The sequence below is a fragment of the Alosa pseudoharengus genome, unplaced genomic scaffold, assembly GCF_046254945.1.
Source record: "Alosa pseudoharengus isolate Yale_2024_CS ecotype anadromous, Long Island Sound unplaced genomic scaffold, YU_APseudo_1.1 YU_APseudo_1.1_scf_3, whole genome shotgun sequence".
Taxonomy (NCBI): domain Eukaryota; kingdom Metazoa; phylum Chordata; class Actinopteri; order Clupeiformes; family Clupeidae; genus Alosa; species Alosa pseudoharengus.
In genome coordinates this window covers 19,784,914-19,800,307 of record NW_027468718.1, presented here as the reverse complement: position 1 = coordinate 19,800,307, position 15,394 = coordinate 19,784,914, and the positions used below count along the sequence as shown (strand labels likewise).

General features: G+C 46.5%; 1 protein-coding gene across 1 annotated transcript in view; it reads right to left on the bottom strand.

Annotated features, from left to right (window-relative positions):
* rab3gap1 (RAB3 GTPase activating protein subunit 1) overlaps window positions 1-15,394 on the bottom strand; it is a 34,551-nt gene that overhangs the window by 10,357 nt on the left and 8,800 nt on the right. Inside the window, exons 11-19 of the mRNA XM_076263481.1 lie at window positions 14,500-14,573; window positions 13,924-14,016; window positions 13,060-13,229; window positions 11,696-11,806; window positions 11,067-11,239; window positions 10,484-10,538; window positions 9,370-9,738; window positions 4,738-4,875; window positions 1,289-1,516 (exon numbers count right to left, since the gene is read on the bottom strand). Coding sequence (XP_076119596.1) covers window positions 1,289-1,516; window positions 4,738-4,875; window positions 9,370-9,738; window positions 10,484-10,538; window positions 11,067-11,239; window positions 11,696-11,806; window positions 13,060-13,229; window positions 13,924-14,016; window positions 14,500-14,573 — 1,411 coding nt within the window. The remainder of the gene's footprint in view (window positions 1-1,288; window positions 1,517-4,737; window positions 4,876-9,369; window positions 9,739-10,483; window positions 10,539-11,066; window positions 11,240-11,695; window positions 11,807-13,059; window positions 13,230-13,923; window positions 14,017-14,499; window positions 14,574-15,394) is intronic.

Genomic DNA, 15,394 nt, shown 5'->3' with positions numbered 1-15,394 from the left:
TGCCTCTTCACGACGCGCCACACCATTGAGCACGTTTGGCACCCGAAATGTAATCAACCGAATCCCCCTGCGTTTACTCAGCCATATTTACAGCAATAATGTAATAATTCTGTTTCCAGGCCGGAAAGTTTAAGGTTGCTCTCGCTTTTTCTTTCTTTATTTATTTATAGTTTTTTTTTTATATTCTAAACTGATGTCCCCAATAACATACAAGCCTTGAGGCTCTCTGGCATAAGGCACAAATTCTCCCTCCACAGCAAGGTGACCTCCTTGTGGCTGTGATCTTGACTGCAATCAGAGGACTGGAAAAATATGAGCGCCTCAGTCATCTCCGAGGACAACTCGCAGGAGGTCGGAGGAGGGGAGGAAAAATGGAAAAAGGGAGGGGTGAGTTGGGGAAAAAAATAAATTAAAATCAGCAAATTAATTCAGACTAAATCCTGCACCTGGAGTTTCCCCCATCTGAGCCCAGGAGGGTGCTGAAGGACGTCGGAGATGACGACCTTCAAGCTGGGCAAGGTTCCCCCGAACCGTTCCTCGAGTCCCGCGCGACGCAGCGCCGCGGACCCCTGACAGGGAGACGTTATGCTCTAACCCACTTTCTCCGACACGCGTGCACACGCGCTCTCCTGATTGGATGATGGCTGGGTCCACATTCATGCAAAGCTCGGTGACCGCTACCTGCATTTCACCTCTGCCATCTCAAGTTACAGCACACACCCCACCTCCCCCACAACCTACCCCCTTTTTTTTTTTTTTTTTTAAAGCACCCTTTTTTGACACTAGATACGCAGGCATGTCCTTAGCTAAATTTGTTTTGAAAGCGTTCAACAGGGTGTCCGAAAGTGACACTCCGGAGACGCGGCTGTCCATCCTCCACTGCTGTTTTCAGGGGAGAGACGATGAGGCAATGCAGTGCAAGGCTTCCAACAAGGAGCGGAAACGGCTGAAATGAACACGGAGATGCTGAGAGCTAATGTTTGGGTTAGTCATAAACAGAATGCAAGGCAGTGCAAAGATAAGCAGTGAGTCTTCGCAATATCGGTATGGGAAAACTGGAATTATTTCAGAAAAATCTAAATAAAACTAAAGAACGTTATTATGTCTTTCGTCTAAAAGAGACATGTATAAGACATAAATTGTTAAACAATGTTGGAGACATTTTGTAAACCTGTGAGCGAGACTATGCTTTCATAATATTTGAGGCAGAAATATATAACATTCCTTTAAAAAAAGATACACATTACAAGGACTTATTGCGTACAGCATCATATCCAAAAACTCAAACCTTCTCGGCCTCCTTGGTGTCGTCGAAGAGGCGTCGTTGCCTGCGCACAGGTGTAGCCTTGGCCGTCTCCCAGGCCTCCACCCACATGTTGCCCGGGATCTTCATGCGGGCACTGAGGTCGCCCTTGACGACCGTCTGGCCGGCCTCGTTCGTCACCTCCTCCTCCACGTAGTCGCGGGGCGAGTACCACCGCACAAAGTCCTCCAGGTGGCAGCCGGGGTTCGCCGCCTACCAGTACGGAAGATGCCCAGAGGTCAAAGGTCAAATCGGAGAGAGAGAGCAGAGGTTAAACGGTGGCGGTGGTGGTGACCGATGGCTAGAGGACTAGAAGATGACAGTATGCGGTCTTATGGATGGCTCCAGGGAGTGAATGGAGAGTGAATGAAGTGCACACATAGCGGGGCTCAGGTCTCTTACTGGCGTGCCGGTGACAGCGCATGAATCACCCAAACTGTGAGCAATGAGCACGGTGAGGGTGTCAGCCACCGCGCTCCAAATGAACTAGCTGACGAATCTCCGACACACACGCACACACACGCATGCACACGCACGCACACACACACACACTCTCAGCTCCCAGCGTGACCTTTTCTGTCTGTCTGCTGAAGGCGCGCACACTCTTACGGCCAATAATTACCAGCGTGGAGGAGAACAAGACATAATGATCTGAAGTTTTACTAAAGTGAGCCGCTCTCGTGTGATGTGTTTACCAGGAGAAGGGGAAAAGGGAAGAGGGACAAGGAAGTGGAAAGGGCGAGGGGGCGGGACAGATGCAGGTGTTGAAATCAGGCCTTGCTCGCTCACACGCTTCCCCTTACACTCACACAGACATGGATACTACCCTCTTGCTTGTTTTTTATCAGGAGGAAGGTATTGAGAAGGGCTTGGAAGAGGAGGGGGCACGCTTCCCCTTACACTCCCCTCACACGCTTCCCCTTACACTCACACAGACATGGATACTACCCTCTTGCTTGTTTTTTATCGGGAGGAAGGTATTGAGAAGGGCTTGGAAGAGGAGGGGGCGAGTAGGTGTGATGTGGTGGTGGAGGTGGTGGTGGTGGTGGTGGAGGAGGGGGCGAGTAGGTGTGTGGGTGATGTGGTGGTGGAAGTGGTGGTGGTGGTGGTGGTGGAGGCGAGTAGGTGTGTGGGTGATGTGGTGGTGGAGGTGGTGGTGGTGGTGGTGGTGGAGGAGGGGGCACTGTCATATCTATAAGCCATACCATTCATCATAACCAAGACTCACTGGCTTCTCTACCCAGAGGGACATGGTAATTAAAGCCAAAATGCCAAATGATGCTTGGCTAAGCACAATTACAGGCCTTCCTCCTGTCTAAATATAGAGGCCATTCTCAGCTAAGGGGGCCATTTACTGCAGACTCCTGCCTACTCCGAGCGCCGCAGTTTTGCCGAGGAGGGGTAGATGGGGCGGCACGCCCGGGCAAGGAAACTGGAGCATTTTGTGGGGCAGTCGAAACGAGCTCATCATCACAGGAGAAAAGAGAAAAGAGAAGAAAAAGAAAAAGAAAAAGAAGGGAAGAGAAGAGAAGAGAAGAGAAGAGAAGAGAAGAGAAGAGGATAGAAGAGAAGAGAATAGAAGAGAAGAGGATAGAAGAGAAGAGAATAGAAGAGAAGAGAATAGAAGAGAAGAGGATAGAAGAGAAGAGAATAGAAGAGAAGAGAATAGAAGAGAAGAGAATAGAAGAGAAGAGGAAAAAAAGTCGCACGGCTAAAGAGCTTCGACTCACTAGTGGCGACAGTAAATGCCATTAGCTAAAATTAAGGGGTGCGGCAGAAAGACTGTGTGATTAGCGCATAATGTGGTGAGGGGGTCCTCCTATCTTCTCTGATGCACGAGAAGCCCTGAGCACCCACCAACGGCATAACAAAAGCAGATCATTTAGCGCCATTAGAAAGAGAGAAAGAGAGGGAGAGAGAGAGGGGCTAGAAGAAGAGACTGGATAAAGGGCCTCCAAAAGTTAATAAGCCTCTAAAATGAAATGAACCGTCACTTCAGTTGCTTGCTGTCGCCTCCCATTCTATACCCATACATCTATTAGTTTCTCCCCAACCACCAAATCAATTAGGACGCGGGCGCATGTGTAGATACTCAGAAGCTTTGAGGCTGGGGCTTTTTCCACCTCTGGGCAAAGAACAAAGAGATTCTTCAGAGGAAGGTCTTAATGACCAAACAAGACATGAAATCTCTTCTGGTAACTTAAAAGGCATGTGGTCACCGCAGATATGCTTTTTTTCCTCTCTCCCATTGCACTTTAAATAATTGCCTGAACCAGGATGATGAGCAAAATCATTACCATAAATGTTCTTTTAAATCTTAGTGTGTTAGCCCACTAAGTCCTTGTGTAATTGTAATGGACAGTCCAGCTCGTTCTATCTAATTACATGTCATTTAACCTGAACCATCTTCTCTGACAAATAACACAAAAAATACAGGTGAGTTGGCCCTTACTAAAAAAGAAGAAAGAGGAAAAACAAGTCTTCCATCTCAGTCTTCCTTTTTTAAAGTAAGCACTCAGTGATTTGCTTACACAGACGCTTTCTGGCTGCACCTGCGTTCTGGGATGCTGCAACTGGGCCACTGGCTGAATGGCCCACAGAACAGTCACATTCCTAAAAATAACACTGGCATGATGGGTACGGGAAGGTAAATGAGCCGTGTCAACTGACTCTATGGCTACCATAAAGATATACCACAGGGCTTTACGGCATGCTGATTTGTTAAGTGGCACACTTACTGTAACGTTACAAATTGGAAGCTAAGCCCTTCACCCGTTTTATCCATTTGAAGGTAGCTACTTTGAATGTCTTTATGACCTTTCCTATTGTACTGCTCCTGTAGAACCACTAACCATCTCCTTTGGCCGAGCAGGGCAAGGTTAGGTCATTTTCTCCTTTCTATCATCGTGTTCAAGAGCATCCAAAAAAGGCATACTTCAGTGATTGCAGTGAATAATAAGCCGCACTATAAAAAACAGCTCCCTCCACAGCTCCACATCTCCCAACAAATGTAGTGAGCCTGCATCATTCTCCAGTGACACAATCAGGCGCGTCAGACAGGCCACCACTGTCACCCTGTGCACAATGCCACCTTAACCACACCGCTGCTCAGAAAGAGCATAATTACTATTTCGAAATGTGGTGTAGCACCACTGACCTCGACACTCTTGAGCAAACAGCGCGGAGCTGAGCCTTAGACCAACCATTTTCAAGCTCAATACTCGACTTATTCTTTAAATCAGTTACTCAATTCTATGCGCATGTGTATAGTAATTATATGCATTATTTTCTATTGTTTAATGCTAATCAGTTCAAATTTATAGTGTGCGAATTGATACATGCTATTGACATTTTTCATTTAATGTAAGATCTGGTGCTCTGCAGATGGTAAGGACTGTTAAGGATGTTAAGGAGATGTTTGGAGGGTCCCCCACCTTGAAGGACTCCATGTCAGAGAGCAGACAGGCGCTCTGCATGCGGGCACGGAGGTGGGCTCCCTCCGCCGACGTGCCCAGTTTGGCCAACACCTCCGACTGCTCCTCCAGAGTGTCCTCAGTCATGGGCGCAGGCTCCTGCAGATAGGTTGAGAACATGGAGAGAGAGAGAGAGAGAGAGAGAGAGAGAGAGAGAGGGAGAGAGAGAGAGAGAGAGAGAGAGAGAGGGAGAGATGGAGGGAGAGATGGAGGGATAGATAGAAAGAAAGAAAGAAAGAAAGAAAGAAAGAAAGAGAGATGGAGGGAGAGAGAAAGTAAAGGGATGGAAAGAGACAGAGAGAGATGGAGGGAGAGAGGGAGGGATAGTAAAAAAGAGAGAGACAGAGAGAGAGAGATAGAGGGAGGGATAGAGAGAATATGCATGAGAGAGAGAGAGGAAGGGGGTAGAGAGAATAATTATTATGCAAAACATTATGCAAGAGAGATGGACAGGTAAAGATAAAGGATCGGACAGAAGAGAGAGGGATGGGAAGGGTTAGATAATAAATGAAGAGATAAGAGAGAGGGAGAGAGAGAGAAGACAGAAAGAGAGAGAGACAGCAAGAGTGAAGGCAGAAAAAAACAAGACAGAGAGACAGTTTCCTTTGGGCTTAGAGCGACTTTAAATGCAGACAGATGTCATCGTGGTGAAGGCAAGTCAAACAGGTGTTGGGGTTGGACCATGCACATCCTCCTGTCTGTTAAGCAGCAGGCCTCCCCATTCATTTAGCTTGTCTCCAGAGGAGCACATCCAACCTCACCCCCTGCCTCCTGAACAGCCAAACATGCCTAGTTACCCTCCTATGACGGAGCCCGTCATCCACAAAGCCGCTCTAATGTGGCTGAGCCTAGCAAGCTCCAGGCTCAACTCTTTTAGATTATTCTCTCCATCACGAGGTGTCTGCTGCGGTTTAATGACTGTTCAGATGACCCGAGATAGAAGAACATTATGCTCAAATGTAAAATGGAGTGTAATGGAAATGGATCTTTTTTTTTTTTTGCTTTGTCTTTTGTGCAACTGCACCATACGCATGAAGTAAAACAATAGAATAGTTTGACTGTGACATTCTATCGAGACAAGCTGTTGTCATGGTAAAACAGAAATACAGCCAAGTCTGCCAGCAAGGATTTAGCTCGGATTAAATGTCAAAACAATCAGTTTTGTTTTTCACTCATCTATGCACTTCACATTTCTTCTTTTTTCTTTATTTGTTTCATACGAGTGGTACAGCGCTAGAGTGTTTTTAGCACGCCGTCGCCTTGCGTTCAGTCCAATGGCTGAGACAAAAGCCGATCCTGCTGTTTGTGCAAGGCAGGCTGTGCAACATCTCCTGTGGCTGTAACCAGCTGGATGTAGACAGGTTAAGAAAATGTCTACAGAAAGTGTGGGGAATAGACCGTAGCCTTGCTTTATAGTGAACAATAATGACTAGTTGTGCCTGTCAGAGAAACGAGTCTCTACTTTCATGCCATTTCTGAATTCCATTACTGATTGTTCTCTTCTCTGAGCACACTGAAATTCAGACAATGGTTTAGATGTTTCAAGGCGACATCTACTGATATAAAAAAATAAATAAATAAGTGCATGTAAAAATCACCGCAAGTCAACGGACCCTTTCGCAAAACTCTTCAGGGGGGTTGGGTGTTAGGGGGTTTGGCGGGGGGTGGGGGTATAAATAGGCCAGACAAGCCTGGAGAAACACCACCTCATCAGGAGACTAATTAAAAGCCGAGAAAGTGAGACTCCGAAGCCAGTCGCCTCATTAGACATGAAGTGGCGCCAACGTGCATCTAAAACACCCACATCACCGTGCCATAACACTTCTGTCACACACACACACACACACACACACACACACACACACACACACACACACACACACACACACACACACACACACACACACACACACACACACACACACACACACACACAAACCACCAGCACCCACAAACAACACATAAACATAAATGCGCACTCACTCACACACACACACAGCACAAACACATTAGACATACGTACACTTATTTACACACACACACACACACACACACACACACAACCAGCACAACAACACATAGACATCTATACTCACACACAGACACACACACACACAATTTACAGTTGAGAGATGTCATGACTACACGTGCAGACAGACCAGTGACAGGTCCCCCACCTGAAACCTGAGACGATCAGACAACAAAGCAGCAGTGGCAGATGTTCACAGCGCCCAAACAGCTAAATAGAGAGAGAGGCGGGGAGAGAAAGAGAGAGAGCAAGAGAGATGGAGGGATAATGCAGAACGGAACAAATGGATGTGTGGTGGATTAAGAAGCTTGCAACAGTGCCAGACACAAACAAGTCTACAATAAGAGATGGGGTCGTCTGAAGGACCACGGACACTTAATAGACCATTAACACCAGAGAGAGAGAGAGAGAGAGAGAGAGAGAGAGAGAGAGAGAGAGGGATGGAGAGAGAGAGAGAGAGAAGAGACAGAGAGAGAGGAGATAGAGAGAGAGAGAGAGAGAACATGATGGACATGGAAATGATGGCCGCCGGATGCAGTTGATGTTAATGGTGAGGGCATAAATGCTGACTGCCTACATTTTGATTTCATTTTACATGACTCCCAATGCCACTCCCCATACGTAGACGTGATGCACCCCCCCAGGGATGGATTACTGCACAGGCCTACCGGGCCCAGGCGCCCATGGGGTCAGGGGGCCCTGAAGCCCAAGCTTTTGCATGGAATCATTGCCTCAATATCAACAAATCAGGATGTAGGCTATGAATCTGATTGAATGTAGTATTGGCCATCCCTAAAATGCACCAGAATACAGGAAATCACATCAAACAAATTAAAAAAAATTCTGGGGGAGGACCCCCAAACCCCCCCCCCCCCTCCCACATATGCGACAATTAGTGGGGGGCCCTTAATACATCTGGGCCCAGGGGCCCGAAAGTTCATAATCTGCCCATGCACCCCCCCATATGTAGACGTGATGCACCCCCCCATACATAGTCGTGATGCACTTCCCCATACGTAGATGTGATGCACCCCCCCCCCATACGTGGTCATGATGCACCCCCCCCCATACGTAGTCATGATGTACCCCCCCATACGTGGTCCTGATGCATACCCCTCCCATGCATGATGGTCATGATGCACCCCCCCATACGTGGTCATGATGCTCGCTCTTCTACCCTTTGGTGCATTTGTTCGGGCTCTGTCCTGTCCTCAGCATCTCCGGGATTATTGATGAAAAACCATGCTTTCATTATGCAGAGGGGTCAGTCGTTAGCCTTCATTAGCCCTAACAACACAGGGCGCCTGTATAATTGATGAGGTGGAGGTGGATGTGCCCACGTACACTAACACACACACCGTCACTCAGACAGCTGGGGCGAAAAGGCGAGAGGCACAGTCCAAACCCCCGCGATCGATACCAGGTGTCCTTGTGCGCATGAAACGATGGGGGCTTGTTGTGGGGCTGCAGTGGTGTCGTCTGGGCCGGTGGAGTTTGTGGTGGTGGTTGTTGTTGTGGTTATTGTTGTTGTGACAGCACATGATAAAGTAGGATTAGCCTCAGAAGTATGCACTTCGCTCTGAATTTGTTCCACTGCCAACAAACCTCTGGCGCAGAAGAGGCCTCCAAAGGTTTAGGACGGATCAAAGGACATTATTTATGATAAATGAACGCAGAAGCAAGCAGTCTAACAATACGGTGTTCACACCACACAAAATATCATTCGTATCAATCTGGACTACCGAGCTAATTTGCAGCCTTGTCCCAATTCAAATATTCACTCTCTGTAAAAAGGTTATCGCTTCAGTGCTCTTCTACACAGGCTCAAACTAAGTAGTGTTAATTGTTGGCGGGGGAGAGGATGGGGAGCTAGGCGGTGCCAAATGCATTCTAAATTGAGTTCTTGCCTGCATCCAAACTCTGCCGCAGTGATAAAATACAAAGTTGTTAATGATGTAGCCTGATGTTGGTCAGTGAGAGGTTGGTAGACTAATTCCTTTCAGTTTTTGAAGACATTTTGAGTGCTAATATACATTACATTGGCCTTTGAGGCTGAACACCAGATTTTCTGCATCAATTGATGCATCAATAATTTAGTCCTTCAAATAAAAAAGAAAACTCTGGTAGTGTTGCTACCATTCTCAAAATAACGATTAAAAGAAAAAGTATGCAGCAATTTGCAACAGCTTTAGACCAAAAGGTTACAGGTTAAGAGAATACAGGGAAGTATGAAAAAAAGTCTTAGCTCCTTGTGAAATGCAGGTATATGCTTTCTTTTTGTCAATTGTTTTTAAAGCACTTTAATTTGTGATTGGATTTGTATGAAAAGTGATATTGATAAAGTTTGATTGATGAACTGATTGATTGATCAATAGATGGATTGACAGATTGATAAACTGATAACTGGATTGACAAATTGATAGATTAATGAATTGATTGATTGATGTATTGATTAACTTATTGATGTATTGATTAACTTATTGATTGATTAATGTATTGCTTGATTGATTGATTGAAGTATTGATTGACCGATGTATTGATAGATTGATAGATCAATAGAGTACCTGCGTGACTGGGATGTACAGGGGCTCGTCTGAGTTGAGCAGGGTGAGGTTCCCGTGGGGCTGCAGACGGCCCTCTGGCTTGGCCTTGCCGGTCTCCTTGGCCCCGTCGGCAGGCGTCTCTTTCAGCTCCTCTGTGTCGCTCAGACACTCGAAGAACTCGTCCTCGCTGTCGCTCCACGACTCCCATGATTTGCCGGGCGACACCTCGGCCGTCGCCGCCCCACCGGGAGACAGGCTGCTGGAGCCCTCCGTCGGCAGGCGCCCGTTCTCCTGGCCCGACACCTTCCGCTCCCGGGGACCCTCGGGGGAAGAGCCCTTCTGGCGGCTGTCGTCTCGGGCCCTCTTGCGCTCGATGCAGCAGTTCAGCATCTAGGGGGACGTGTAGAACACTGCTCGTTAGATCTTTTCACTTTCACAAGGGTGGAGTAGGCCATGCATACAAATTCACCTAACTACTGCATGCCAATGTGGGTGAGAGACAGAGAGAGAGAGAGAGAGAGAGAGAGAGAGAGAGAGAGAGAGAGAAACAGACAGAGAGAGAGAGGGAGAAACAGAGAGACAGAGAGAGAGAGAATAAAAAGAGAGAGAGAGAGAAACAGAGATAGAGAGAATAAAGAGAGGAAAGGAGAGAATGAGAGAAGTGCTCCAGTTAAGCACTCCAGTTGATGACCAAACGGCTTGTGAAAGCTGATTGCTGATTGCAGTTAAACACATCTGCATCCCATTACAATACACACACACACACCGTTTCCGCCGCCTTCTCTTTGCCTTTATTAGTCATTTTCATCTTCATAGAGATGCAGTGTGGATAAGGACGCACCAAAACAAACCCAAATGGCAACCCAAGATGCAGGACACATGAGATGGCTTTTTCAGCTGAAGCTCTGGGTCGGCCAAAAGAATGCTAAAGATGCAATACCAACCTTAATGAGGCACTGTCAGTGCTCTCATTAATCACATTCCCCAAACCTCAACAAAATAAGTGCAAGCAAATGAAACAAGCGCTCACAACCACTACAACTTTAAAGGTACACTTCCTCATTCCTACAGGACACATCACATCACCCGACATAACTTGAACATGAACTAAGTGTGATATGAGGGCAGTGGTCACCTGTAGCTTCTGATGGAGGAGACAGCACCTGAGGTCCGGAGTCCCACTGGCCAGACTGAAAGAGAGGACCGCAGGAGAACATGAGTACAGGCTGCCAACACCTTTGAAGATTATTTCTTTTGGGGCTTTTTTGAGTGTACAGTGGGGATGCAACAGGAGGCGCGCGAGAGAGAGAGAGAGAGAGAGAGAGAGAGAGAGAGAGAGAGAGAGAGAGAGAGAGAGAGAGAGAGAGCGAGAGGGAGATAGATAGAGAGAGAGAGAGAGAGAGAGAGCGAGAGGGAGAGGGAGAGGGAGAGGGAGAGGGAGAGGGAGAGGGAGAGAGAGAGAGAGAGAGAGCGAGAGAGAGAGAGAGAGAGGGAGAGGTAGAGTGAGGTCGAGAGACGACTTCACGCCAGAGCCAGACATGGGCACCAGGCCCAGATGGGATGTGGGAAGGTAATGCCGCCACTGTGCTGCGCTTTCCCCCCGGAGTCAAACAACTTTAACGGCCAATGGACTTTGCCATACTGTGTGTGTGCGTCTTGTATGTGTCCATCATTTCGAGGTATTCGGAGTGGCTGTTTTAAGAGAGGGTTGCCGTTACCCGTAGACGAGGTAGTTGTTCTCCCAGCGGTAGCGCATCTCCAGCACAAACTCCTGCCAGAGGTGAGCCACCGCACGCACGCCCCCGTGGTAGAAGTTCACCATGCAGATGCACAGGGCCAGACGATGCGTCAGACTGTCTGAGGGCGCAGACTTGAACTGGTTGAATAAGTTCTGAGAGGGGGGAAGGAGAGGAGAGGAGAGGACTGAACTGAAGTGGCCTAGACTTAAAGATCTTATAATGCTAAACTGAAATAATCTTACAATTTTAAATATTTACACTGTTCAATTATTCTTACAGAAAATGAAGGAGGAAGGGAAGGGAAAAAATGGGCATTTTTATACCTCAGCACCTACATTTGTAGTTAACTGTCAGATTTCCTTAAGTAGCTTTCTGGGGAGCTGAATTTTACTGAGCAATTAGTACAAAAATCCATCTGCCATAATCTCCTTATGTTAAATTCAAGCCTGGACTATACTGTGAATTCTAATGACAATTCAGCTGCAATGCCATCTTAAGCCTAAAGCTATAAATGCTGAAATATCTGCATATGCAATGACAAAAGTGATTTCTCATAAGCTGTGGGTTGCAGTGACAGTGTGTTTGGGGGATAAGCGATTTGCATGTACATAGTCATCCGGCTCCTTCTCCTGCTCTGCTTTCCCATCAGGGTTCCCCTGTTTGGCCTTGGCCGCGATTGCATCAGCAGGCTTGTCTGTTGCTGCATCTGGGAACAGATACTGACACACAAACAAACATAAACACAAACAGTGTAAACACCAGAACGTGTTGCCTAGTAATGGAGACTCTGGAGACTGTGTGTCACTCTGTCTAGGCTGTTTTCGATCTCTAATTTGTATCTTATTTCTTAATTCTTAACTTATTTACACATTTTCCATATGTTTTGTGTGTGGTTTTCTTTAATTATTTAATTTTGCATATTGCCAACTAAGTTACCCCACTGAGAACATAAACAACTGCTCTGGGCTTCAGAGCTAAAATAGCACATCTGGTGATGTAATAGTCTACTGCTCTGCTGCTCAAGACCAACTTTAACTGTCTAGCTTCCTCATTCCATTGTGGAAGCTGTTCTGCTCAGCTGTCGGACGACTGGACATATTCCTCCTGCTCCTGATCGTTGCGGCGGCTGACCGGACGGTTGACAGACCGACTAACGAGTGGACAGACGTGTTGGGTGGCTGTATGCTATCAGTGGGGCATCTCCTGTGACAGTCTGCTCTGCCTTGACTGCAGCAGACAGAGTCGCAGAGTTTTTGTCATGACGAGCCTACAATGTTTACCGAGTGCATATTCACCGCCGCTGTCAATCTCAGCTTTGGCACTGTCCACCTCTGCAGTCTAGGGAAGCTCCACCTACGTCAGTGCACCGAGGTTCTGGATGTCAATTGACGTTGAAATGGAAGTGTCACTCCTACCAACAACAACACTACTGCTGTTGCTGCTCTCCTTCCTTCCTGAGTTTGTCTGCCTCATTACCAGCCTACTGCAGAAGCCAGCCAAGACACTCACTTTCCTACAGACCGCCCTATGGTCAATCGCCAAGACACTCACCTTCCTACAGACTGGTCCAATGGTGAATAGCCAAGACACTCACCTTTCTACAGACTGGCCCTATGGTCAATACTGTCATGTGATTTCCTTAGGCTAATTTGAGGTTAGTTGGACTTGTTTAAGGCTTGTTCTCCCCCCCCCCCCCCCCCCAACTGTTATATCAGTTTTCATAGTTACTTATATATGTATAGCAACCTTGGGTGTCATGAAAGGCACTTTTTAAGTTAAATGTAGTATCGATATAATTATAAAAGCCTACTACTGCAACAATAACTAGCAAGGCTCTCATTTTTTACCAGATCACCTACTTGGCCTTCTGGGCCCTCAAAGACAGTATTTGCAGCCAGCTTCATGTCATTTCAGTGTGTAATCATCACGCTAATTCCTAACAGTGGGTCTGTGTTTGTTTGTTTTCTCTCACCAGCAGGATGGAGTTGAGGACGTCGTTGTTGAGGGGTGACTCGTCAACACGCCTGTGGCGACGGATGCGCTTGCGAGCACTGTGTACCATGTTGGACACGGAGAGCTTGGACATGGGCACAGTCGTGGGCTCGGTCAGTTTGGACAGCGCGTGGCTTATGTCTGCGTTTTCTGACAAGGAAACACACACACACACACACACACACACACACACACACACACACACACACACACACACACACACACACACACACACACACACACACACACACACACACACACACACACACACACACACACACACACACACACACACACACACACACACACACACACACACACACACGAGGTGCATGGAGTTCTGTCTTCAACTGTGATACAGGCTAAACAAATACAGACCCACAATGATATTCATAAATCAGATTCAGAGACTCAAAAAGAGGACTGCACCATAGCCAATCTTTGAGAAAGACGACATTAAACATTTAGAGATGAAAAAAGGACCTAGTGATTATTTAAATGATGAAAACAAACACCTAGGGGGCATGACCATGTTCGTTTTTTATCACGCCAATTCTCCCCCTCCCGTTCTGTCAAATTCTCGCTCGCCTGCTGTGTTGCAACCACCTTGCATATCACTGATATTATTCAGTGGTGGTAATCGCATTAAAATATGCGACATGTTTGGCGGAGAGCACTAAGCTGATGATTCAGTGTGTATTGCAGCCCATGACTCAGAGCGAGCGTCTCGAGTAAATGCACGCACGCACACAGACACACAGACACACAAACACACACACACACACACACACACACACACACACACACACACACACACAGGGAACAGGTTGATCTGATGCGTTACCTTTGCTCTCCTCCTCCCCGGCGCTTCTACCCAGCAGTTCCTCAGTAGACTCCTTCAGCTGGCACAGCTTATAGAACTCCAGCAGGAACTCACCTAGCAACACAGCAGCATGGCACAGTACCTCAGCTCATTTCATTTAGGAACATTCAAGGTTTATGCATATAGTCAAACCAGAGACACAATCTACCTAAAGTAATTATTATCAAGTCTACAGTCATCATCCTCCTCATCATCATCCTTAATCCCCCTCTCCGCCATCAACCACACAAACTTCAACTCTATTGTCCTCATCATCATCATCATCATCAAATCTACTATTAGTAGCCAATGACGTTATGGGTTGGGGCCATTTGCTTGCTTGTTTGTTAATCAGCAGAATAACGTACAGACTACTAGGCCGTGTTCATAAAACTTGGCGGAGGAGTGTAGCATGGAGTCAATGAAGACCCATACATAATGTTTTTGAGAGGATCCAGAACAAGATAGCAGATACAGCTATTTATTTTCATCTTTTAACCTGCAAGATACAACTTCCTCGGAGTGCCCTTCCAGTTAGATGGGTGTGAAGTTTCTTACCCAGCAAGCATTGGGGGTTATCCGCCTTGCGTACTCTCACGGACCAATGAGGAGCCTGAAGAGGATCCAAGTCACTGAGAAGAAACATGCACACAACACGCAAATAATCAACCATTTTTACTCAACTGAACCACCATGTTGACAAAGTAGACAAAATAGTTAGGAAAAAAAGTTGTCAGCTAGGGAAAAAAATTGGACACAAAAATGCACTAAGTAGCTATCATCGTCTTAATTAAAAGACCTTTAGATACAACTCCCTTCGTGTGTCAATTCCAATTAATATCCATTTCAACTAGGACTGCAGCCAAAGACAAGAAATAAATAGCATGCAGCTGGGATTGGGGCTGTGATTGCCAGTGTTGGTGCGGAATATATAAATACCACCATCAACCCTCTCAACTGCTCTCTCATCTGCTGCCCATACAAGGTTCCCTTTACATTATCTCCACTTCCTGGCCCTACTTGTTTCTCTACTTTAGTTGTTAAAAAGTGAAAAAATATGTCCGACACTCTTGAAAATAGAAACATTCTCTAGCATCAGCAAGCACGCTGGGTGCAGATGGGAGAGAGAAACTTGTGAAAGAGCACCGATGTGAAAAAAAAAAAAAAGGGGGGGGGGGCAGATAACCGAGCCTGGTTTCACAAGACACAGATGTGGAAAGCAATTTACTGTGAATTAATTTCATCCCTCTCTCTCATTTTTTTCTTCACACAGCCTAACTTTGATGTCAAGTGTTCGAACAGTGTTGTTAAAGCCAGCAAGGTGTAGCAGGAGAGCAATTTAACATTAAGTAGATCATTCCTCACTCGTCAGTCACTTTGGATAAAAATATCTTCTAAATGAGTAAAGGAATACATGTAACTGTAAGTGTACATGTACATGAAACCTCCCAGA